At 38.7% G+C, this 10,469-nt stretch overlaps 2 protein-coding genes across 5 annotated transcripts; one reads left to right on the top strand and one right to left on the bottom strand.

Moving 5' to 3' along the window:
* The first annotated feature begins 801 nt into the window (after positions 1-801).
* Positions 802-2,417, top strand: LOC102709635 (dirigent protein 21-like). 4 transcript variants are annotated; one of them, XM_040522410.1, is made up of 3 exons: positions 802-903; positions 1,212-1,244; positions 1,619-2,417. In XM_040522410.1, exon 3 carries the CDS (start codon positions 1,643-1,645, stop codon positions 2,180-2,182), a length of 540 nt encoding a protein of 179 aa, XP_040378344.1. In that variant the 5' UTR covers positions 802-903; positions 1,212-1,244; positions 1,619-1,642; the 3' UTR covers positions 2,183-2,417. The 4 variants fall into 4 exon arrangements, with proteins under 4 accessions (XP_040378344.1, XP_040378342.1, XP_040378343.1 ...); XM_040522408.1 differs by having other exon boundaries at positions 1,615-2,417; XM_040522409.1 differs by having other exon boundaries at positions 802-955; positions 1,615-2,417.
* A 5,534-nt stretch (positions 2,418-7,951) lies between these two features.
* On the bottom strand, positions 7,952-8,870 carry LOC102715377 (protein GOS9-like). Its single transcript, XM_015835060.2, has 3 exons — positions 8,780-8,870; positions 8,490-8,693; positions 7,952-8,412 (listed from the first exon to the last, which is right to left on the bottom strand). The coding sequence occupies exons 1-3, from the start codon at positions 8,780-8,782 to the stop codon at positions 8,170-8,172; spliced, it is 450 nt and encodes a 149-aa protein (XP_015690546.1). The 5' UTR covers positions 8,783-8,870; the 3' UTR covers positions 7,952-8,169.
* Between the last annotated feature and the right edge of the window lie 1,599 nt (positions 8,871-10,469).

Below are 10,469 nucleotides of genomic sequence, written 5' to 3'. Positions count from 1 at the left end.
ATATACATATAATTTTTTGCACAAAATATTTTTCACCTTTCCATTTGGTTTTTTTCATGAAACACCCAAACGATCATATTTTTCTCTCCACCGAGTGTTTGATCTTTGTTCAGTTTATACATATGGTTGCACACATTTATTTGATCAGCGATCGATCGTTGCCAGCTGAGAGCCGCCGATAATATTCGGCTGGAAGGGATGCCCATATCAGCGATTAATAAAGCCTCCCCTTTCTAGCTTGATCAGGACTTAGCTTTAATATTATATAATGCATATGACCAGATGCAATGGAAAAGCATCAAGCTAGGTAGCCAGTTTAGGGTTAATCTTTCACCATGTTTATCGAGCTAAGCTTGTTTAGAGTAAATATATCTTTCACTTCTTCCATCTTTTTTAACTGGTTATTGTTGTACTTTTCACTGGGTAATTAATAACTACATAAAAATGTTTTGTCTGCAGGATTGTCGATGATCAAAATTGCTGACACTACCTTTTGTTAATCTGATTTTACGTGTGCCATAGTACTTTGATATAGAGGACATATGTCCTTCCCATATTTGAAAAGCCACTACATGTCCATATGAATCTTAGAGCAGGAGCTCTAACCCATTTAATTATTTCTTTAACCATAGAACATTTAACTTTTTGCCACTCTTATAAATTGCAAATAACAGATTGGTCACTTGCTGTTTATGACATATGAGTCTTTATATGTCTATAACATGTGGGTCAGGTGACAAATATGTTAACATTATTTGTATGAATGCTAAAAAGTTAATTATTCCTCTAACCAGGGAGAAGGGGAGAAGAGAGAATTTTAATTACTTGAGCTAAAGGTAGAAGACAGATGCAAGACATATGGCAATCAAGAAGCCGAATCTTTCCGAATTGTGAAGGACGGAGGTCGGTCTTAATATTCTTCAAATTGATCACCTTTGTGGTTGTGCATCTGCTGGTATCTCTCGCATTATTCTCATCTATCTAATATATGCGGTGTCTATTTGTTATATATATTTAATTTCATAGATCTTTGTGGTTGATTGGCGGTGACCAGAGAGGTTTGGTAGTGATGAGAAATATTCCAACAACTATACTTGTACAACCATAGCATAGCTGAACACCACCAACAACTGCTCCTCTACTCACTCTCACGCACTAACTAATCACTTCTGTTTTCTCCCCTACCGACCGCACCACAAACCTCCACTTAGCACGCGGATGGATTTTTGTGCCACAAGGCCGAGGTATATCCTTTTTCTTTTTTTTTTCTTACATGCCATTGCATGACATCCAAATTATCATAAAAATTATAAAAATATTTGATAATGTTTCATGCATGATATCTCTCTTTACAAGCATCTAAGTCGGAAAACAACCTAAATAAGTAGAAAAAAAATAATAAATTAAACTTTATTGGTATATATACGATTTGTAGTTATATTAATTATTTTTTGTTGCAGCTACTATAAAATTGAATGTTATGAACTTATATATAACAAATTAATATATGTTGCTATTTTTTTTATAATTTTATAACTATTTAAATAGCATGCAAAGTATGAGTATGACATATACTCGAGAGATAAAAGGACTTTCCCCACTTATCACTGCAAGCAAGCTCGCCGACCTACCTACCAGCATCATGCCGCCACCGCCGCCGACGACGACGACCCTGTGTGTCCTCGCCTTCCTCGCCGTCGCCGTCACGGGGGCGGCGGCTGGCGGCGGCACGACGACGACGCACCTCCACCTCTACATCCACGAGACGTTGACGGGCGCCAACGCCACCGCGGCCTCCCTGGCGCCCTCCCCGCTCGCCGGCAGCAACTCCTCGTTCGGGAGCGTCGGCGCCTTCGACGACGAGCTCCGGGAGGGCTCCGACGCGGCGTCGGCGTACCTGGGCCGCGCGGAGGGCCTCCTCGTGCAGGCCGACCTGGCGAACCCGGCGGCGCTATGGACCATGCTCACCCTCGTGTTCACCGACGGGGACTACACGGGGAGCACGCTGGTGCTGGACGGCCGCGTCGACTTCGCCGGCGGCGGCGGCACGGCGGAGCGCGCCGTGGTGGGCGGCACGGGGAGGTTCCGGCGGGCGAGGGGGTACACGCTGATGAGCAAGTTCGGCAACCCGACGCCAAGCACCGTCGTGTTCGAGATGGACATCTACGTCGCCATGGCCTAGTTAATTAAGCTACCCATCTTGAGTGTAATTAACATGTCATTAAGCTCGATCGTGATGGTTAATCCGCTTAATTAATAACTAGCCGCATCATGCACGGTTTGTGAATTTGTGATATATATTCAAAGTAGTAATAAAAACTCGGACTTTTTTTCCTTTTACTTCGCTAATCTTCTTCGAAAAAATTACAAAGTCTTTATAAGGACATGTTCAAATGTAGCTTAAGTCACGTCAATAATAAGAGTCTATTTTATAATGAGACGTACAAAAATAGAGTTAAGTGTGGTTTCTTTATTAATGCAATAAAATATTTTTTATTAAGCTAGTTTTCTTTATACGTTCTCATACAAAAAAGTTTTCTTTAATAAATGCTAAGAGTCGACTCTAAGCCATTATATCATGCACGGCGACAGTTTTTCTCTCTCCTTCCCTCTCTTTCCTCCACATCGTCAAATTTGCTTACGTGGCGATTAAGAGAGTTAGCTAATAGTCAGCTTTGTACGTGCCCTAAGTGGCTTGAGATTTAGCAATAGAATTGAATAATACTTTACTCTAGTGATCTTTGTTGTTTCTCTCTTGCTTGATGGACTTTTAGCTTTATGTATAGGCTAAATTTATGTGTGCTAGGAAACTATAAACTTACTTTGTAACGAGTGTTCGTAGCTTTATGGAAGTTAAGGCTAGATTCTTTTATCCATTAGCAAAAAAGCAACAGAATTGATTAATTACACGGTTGGTGTAACAACTCTGAAGGCGTTACACTAGCGTATTACTGGTATTCCCTCTTATCAAAAATATCGTTTATGATAATATTTGGTCAAACTTATAAAATTCTAATAAGTAATTTTATTTTATAATAAATTTATAAAAATCTAATATATTTACAATATTATTACAGTAATTTTTGAGAATGATATATGTATACCATTTGTTTTGTATTTAAACTAACCGTTTAAAAAATAATTGTTTCTCAAAATTTTAAAAGGTTGATTAAATCTTATCCTAATTAAAAAATAAATATTTTTAACCGAAAGTAGTACGGAGGTATTAGGATGGAACCACACGTATAAAGCAAGACAATATTGCATGCCAAGCCAGGTCTTACGTACTATAGTTGTGAATAACGATGAAACAATCGTATAATTTTCGATAATGTACGTACCCTCCGTTTATATTGAAATTGGGATTTTACCGACATACCCATATGGCCACATGTTTGCTAATTAGTGGCACACTGGGAGGGGATGGTAAATCCTCCATTTTTCAATATATAAAGAGGGTATATGATCAATTTGTATGGTGGTGATGGTTTTGGCTTACTTTTACATTAACAATAGCTTCTGCTTAAGTTAAAATTTAAGTTTTTAAATTTGAATTTGCTTGTGAAGTTTTTCATCAAAAGTTATTTTGTAGCGTATAATTTTAGATCGTTAAGAACATTTATTTATATGAAAGTTTTATTTTGCGCCCACCCTGGCAACTCCACGAGGAATAAAAATGATTGGTTAGGAAAAAAATTATTAGTCAATCCACACTTTCAGCACATGCTCAGTCGTATGAGACGTGTTTTAGTCATACAGTTCTACCGTGATACACGAGCATGTACCCGTAATCTTTAAATATTAATTACTCCCTCTGTTTATAAGACTTTTTACTCTTGTCTAGATTCATATGAACACTAATAAATTCAGTGGCGTCCCGTTGTGAAATATGAGGCCCAGTTCAGAGCACTAAGTAGAGGCCTAATATTGAGTACCAAAAAAAACTAATAACGCTTATGCAATGGTTGTATTCGAAAAACACTCATGTCACTTCAAGAAATTTAGAATTTAGACCAGACCTTTATTTTATTATGAAATAAAATCTTGAAGACCTAAACTGTTGATATATACTTGTTATACAAGACAACTTAGACTGATTTCTAATTAAAAAACCTAAAACTCTTAGATATAGTTAGTATACTTTATTAATCTTGAGGCCCATAATTTTTGGGGGCCATGTGCGGTCGCCCACCTCGCACGGGCCCCCAGACGCCCCTAAATGAATGAATATATATATATATATATAAATTTAGATAAAATAAAAAGTCTTTTAATATGAAATGTTGTTCGGTTAGCCTTGGCACCGATTCTTTGCGTTAGTGACGTCTTGTGTTAAATTTGTGCGATCTCTCTAACTCTTTCCTCTAGACTCTCTCTATTGGTTGCTCAAAACGCAAGGTATCTAAGGAACTAACGAAGGGAAGAAAGTGTAGATTCCACATGGCTAACATATATACATGAGCCACACGTACGGTCCAGTAAAGAACAACTCTGTTTCCGCTGCCATTATATTGGAATACTTTCCTATCAATTTCAATTAGAAAAAATATACAATATTAGAGTGCACATTTTTTTTTATCATGTCATGGTACCATGATTTATCCTGCTCATTTATCTGATTTCGTATTCCAGCTGCTCCCAATTCACCCTTGCAGGCTGGATATGTACGGTTTCCCAGCAACACATTTGTAAGGTATTTGTGGGAATGGCTGGGATGGATTTGTCGTTCGATCAAGGGATGGGTTTGTTAAACACCATTGGCAGGTCGAAAAGCATTATGACATGGCATGAATGGCCCTCTATGCGTGTAGAAGGAAAAGGCCCATACATTCGAAAATCACCCCAATGTGTATATACTCTTACAGATGTGTTTAGCTGGGGGAACTGTTATAAGTAAATAGAAGTTTGAGAAGTATGGATTGTTATTTCAGCTAGTTGGTTGACGGGTATTTTGGGAGGGATTGGGAAAGCGAGTTTAGGGTCTGTTTGGCATAACTCTAGCTACAAGCTCTAACTTATCTAGAGTCGAAGTTGTGCTAAACGGTATAGAATCTATATTTTTTAGAGCAGAGTTAGTAGAGACAGAGTTGCTTCTAAAAAATAAATTGCAGTGGTGGAAAAACTTTTTTGTTGCTCCACAGCTATATATAAAAAAGAGACACTACTCCATAATTTATTGATGCAATTACGTAAAACTATTACTCAACTACCCCTAAAATTGTAAGGGTATTATTGTCAACCTACCCCTATCCTCTCTTTCAGAAATTCTAGAGCTGACCAAGCTAGCCAAACAGTTTTAATTTAACATAAAACTCTCAAAGGAGCTAGTTCACACTGGCGTGAGAGTTTGGAGCTAGGATTTGGGGTTTGGAGCTTTGCCAAACGGAGCCTTAGAGCAAATCCTCACCTTTTCAATACCTAAGGAGGGGGACGTAATTGAAAAATATTGGAATAAAACTTTGAGAAAATACAGGCCCATATATTAGAAAATACTGGAATAAAACTTTGAGACATGTGGGTTGTTATTTCTGCTATTTGGTTGATGGGTGTGAAAGTTTTGGGAGGGATTGGGAGTTTAGAGAAAATTCTCATACTTTCAATGTCTAGGGAGGGATGGTAATTGCCCTTCTAATTACAAGGGAATAAATCAAATCCAATTCCTATTATAACTCATTATTCTCATCTCTACTTTCAAACAAGAGATTGAGAAAATGGAACTTCTATAATCAATCGCTCCATCAACTATTTGCCATAAACTCCTAATCCACTCCTCAAATGTTGCTAAACAAGGCATGGGAGGAGTATAGCACCCACCACCATCACTTCTCGCCCAACTTCCTATTTTCTTAAAGAAAGAAAAAAAGACATTGAGGGGGCCAGATAATCTATATGTCAATGAGACCCCAGAGCTTACATACCAATAATACATATATACAATAATTAGAGATGATATAGTCAGCAAATGATGGTAATAACGAACTATTGATAATTTTTAAATTAAAATCCAATTGTAATACGCAGACAACATGCTACTATACATATAAATACCTGAACCAAAACCTCTCAACTTTGCCTCTTTGCAGATGAAATTTCAGAATTAAACTCATGGTTCATGGTTCCACAAGGCTTCAGTTATCATCCCTTCTCTTCCAACGCGAGAGCAGCCAATAGCACAGCAGTATTCCTCCTCAGCACCGGCGAATTTGAACCCCCACGATAACCTTCGCCCAATAAGCTCATCCTAGTGAGGTTGTGTTCTCCGGCTGACCTTGTTCTCAGTTTTTTTTCCTCGGTATTTACGCGTATATTTTTCAAAATATCAAATGGTGTTATTTTACATAAAGTTTTTATATAGAAGTAAATCATCTTATATTTAAAAAATTGATTTTTAACTTCATATTAGTTAATTTCATCGCTTATACCATTAAATAGCTATCATAAACATAAAAATATTTATCTTCATCTGCTCGAAAGAACGAATGACCATACGGTTTATTTGCTAGTTCTCATACATCACTTGTCTCAACCCGGCCCCTCCCGCAGGTAGTACTTGACCACACCAGTTCGCGCTATATTTTAATACAATTTGTTTTTATCTTTTAGTCCTACCACCGACCCTACTGAATGCCCTCTCATGACCTAGGGCTAGTTGGTGTCACCATCACCTATTTCCACCAGGGTTCGCGAAACCACGAAAACCAAGACGGTTATCGCGGTAACCGCGCTCTTCGCCGGGGCACGGTTTCGGTATACCGCGGTAACCGTTCGCAAATTTGATCCAAATTTAAAAAATTTAAGAAAATTTGTGGAAAAATATATGATGTAGAGATTGATTTGTAATGATGTTTGGTGAAAAAAATTGATGAAAAAACTAAATTTACGAATGAATAAAAATCCAATACCGAAAAATGGTTAGGTAAAATAAAAAACGTTATTGTTCGCACTTCATAGCACCTAGTTAAGTATGTATTTGATACATGAGACACATATTTGAAATGTTGCAGCACTTAGTTGACTATGTAGTTGATACTTGATATATGAGGCATATTTTTTATTGCGTTAGCTATTTGTGACGTAGATAGGTAGTAATATTTTGTTGTAGCCTTTTTGTTAATTTCTAATACCCAAGCTAAGATAAATTATATATGTACTAATGTAGTCACATGTTTGTAAACATGTATTAGTTTTATACGTAATATTTGATTGTAAGTATACTTGTGATGCCAAAATTTATCAAGAATTTAGAAAAAAAAAATGTGTTAAAATTTTCTTTTTTCTGATATAACATGTCATAAATATAGCTACGTACTAGTTTTCTATTTTTCTTATATTTTTACAGTTTTTTTTCAAAATTAATTTGCACCTATTGTCGGATTACACTAGCCGCGGTTTTCGGCCGATACCGCGCGGTTTTGACCCGAAATCCCGCGGTAACCATGGATTTTAAATTCAAAATTTTTAGATTCAAATTTGTCACGGTTTTCGCAGTTTTAGCGGTATCCGTGCGGGATCCACGGGTGCGTGGTAGCGTGGTTTTTGCGAGTTCCACGGTTTCGTGAACCCTTATTCCCACTATTATATCTCTGAGCCCAAATAATCGGCCAATTTTCTCATCGCGTAATAAGTAGAACATTTCAGAACCCAATTTCTGAAGGAATCACGTGTCTTTCTACCCCTCGATTGGATATTCAAATGTTTCCGAATTTTGCTAGTTTTATTCAAACTATTTGACCAACATTTTTTAAAAAATAAATTATTTTGATCCGCAATTTCTGCAAATCTCGTAACTAACCAACTATCGGTCACCCGGTGAATCAATGCGTACAACCCTTTCCTGGTAGGATGTGGGCATCGGCCGGTTGCATACTGTGTGTGCACATCCCAACAACTTTATCAGAAACCGTTCGTGAGACAGGGGATTTCATTTCATAAATTAAAATAAAAAAAGCAACAGAGCAGAATCAAACCTGATTGCATTAATCGAAAATCAACAACAAAGAGTACAAACACACAACAGCGTGCAGAGCATGCATGATTATAAATTAAGCTCATCGATCGTCCATCATTCAACATTAATTCATACCGGTTGGTTTCGGATCAAATCAAGATATGATGCCGTATCGTCTCAATTCGATCGAATTGGGTGACGACGTCGTGAAAAACACAAGGTCAGAAGGGGTGGACGTAGATGCCGATGGACTCGAGGTAGAGGCCGGCGCGGGCGAAGAAGCCGACGATGCTGGCGTTGTTGAGCACCGGGATGACGAAGGGCGTGCCGGTGCCGTGGCCGAAGGGCCCGATGGTGCGGTGGTTGGTGACGAACTTGAGCGAGGTCACCACGTCGGTGAAGTCGCCGATCGGCCCCAGCGAGCCGTGCACCTCCTTCACGTACTCCGACGGCCCGAAGGTGATCTGTGCGCTCGATCGTTGAGTCAACAGCGTCAAATAAAATAAAATGGAAGAGAGTGTACACATGTATGCACACGTACGGTCTCGGTGGAGACGCCGCCGGCGCCGCCCCAGGGGCCGACGGAGTGGAGGGCCTTGTCCTTGTCGAGGTAGGAGAAGGAGATGCAGTCGATGACCTTGCCGTAGCGGACCGAGAAGCCCTCCAGCCGCTGCGGCGCCACGGTGAGGTCGTGCTCGCTCCCGCCGTGGTTGCCGCCCCACGCGCCCAGCTTCACCAGCGAGCTCTGCATCCGCGCATTTTCCATATTCAGATCGACGCATACATCGGTGCAATGCACAAGAGAGCAGATGATGCAGCGGACGGACGTACCATTTCCGTCGTCGTGACAGCTGCAGCGTCAAGGAAACGGTCGGAATATGGATGGTTTTAGCTAGCTTGGGGGTTGGTTTGGCTAGTGTCGTGAAAGGCCTCCGATTTATATAGTGATCATCCCCCTGTGCATGGCGGTCATACTGTGATCCTGCTATATTATTATTATTATTATTATTATTATTATTATTATTATTGTACTACGATTGATGGATATATGCAGTGTGAGCGAACCGACCGACGGACGGCCTACCTTGCGTACGCACGGGGTCCTGGTGGGATGGTTGGGGGCAGAGACGGGGGTAGCTGGGTTCCGTGGCCACCGTGACGCCACGGCGCTGCGCCAGGTCCGCCCGTCTGCACACGCTTCCTGCGTCACGCCTCCTCCGCGGCCCGTGGCTGCGTGCTGGCCGCGCGCATGCTGGAGGGATCAACCCGGTTAGTGTAAAAAAAACTCCATTATTTACTAAATATAATTATTTCTAACTTATTTAGCTAGAATTATGACTAATAGAAAAGGACTACAATGTGTTTAATAAATGATAAATAGATACTACCTCCGTTTAGTTTCATAATGTAAGATGTTTGATTTTTTTGGTTGTAACATTTGATGATTTATTCTATTTAAAAATTTAGTACAAATATAAAAAAATGACAAGTCGTACTTAAAGTTAGTCACAACTCACAAGCAAAATAAATGATGTTTCTATAATTTTTTGAATAAGACAAATGATCAGATATTACAAACAAAAAAGTCAAACGTCTTACGTTATGATACAAAGGGAGTAGACGTGAGATTGAGAATACGTGCACATAAAATGAAAAAAATTATGAAAAATGATTGATGTGGCAAGTAATATTATGAATTCTGTCAAAATTCTTATATTTTAGGGCAACATTTAAATCATAAAAATATTTATATTTTATAATAGAAAAATATATTACTCCTATGTATTTTCGTTAGAAGTAGTGAATATTTTAGTGATCATGTCGACCATACTATCAGTACTAGTCTCCCTATTTTTATAATTAGGGCAAAGTTTTTTTCTTGAATTTCTAATAAAGTTTATATTTGCTTTGAACTATAAAATCAGTTATTTTTCACCCTAAACTGTTAAAACTAACTAGAAATGTTTCACTCTAAAAGTGACTTTACGGTGTTTCTTGGGTCTTTTTAGCCCTATATTTCCCATTGCTTTTTCCATTATTTCTTTTTGCGTAAAGTGATAAACCAAGACATATTAAACTTTTCTTTTTGACATATTTGTTAGTAACATGATGAAAGAACCATTCAATTCTTGTCTTGTCTAACTAGCAGATCTACTCATTGGAGAGAGGTTACAATGCCTCGTTACGGATACCGTAATTTGCAACGGTTTGTAGAACGACTGGTTATAGATGAGGCCGAGTAGCTTGACATGTTACACGTAAGTACTTACCTATGATAAATCGTCTTTGACACCCATCAAAGATGACTTGTGCATACCTCTAACGGGTAAATAGCATGACCCATCATAGTTAATTAATTGGTTACCTATGACGAGTAACTTGCAAAACCAATCACAGATGAAACCACAAATATGCAATGGCCCGTAACTACAACTCGTTAGAGATAACATATAAGAGAACATTCAAAACTTAAAATTGTGCAAATGATCTCGAATAGAGGCATGCTCTATATCAAAGTTAT

The sequence above is a fragment of the Oryza brachyantha genome, chromosome 3, assembly GCF_000231095.2.
Source record: "Oryza brachyantha chromosome 3, ObraRS2, whole genome shotgun sequence".
Lineage (NCBI taxonomy): Eukaryota > Viridiplantae > Streptophyta > Magnoliopsida > Poales > Poaceae > Oryza > Oryza brachyantha.
This window is presented reverse-complemented; position numbering and strand designations above follow the sequence as displayed.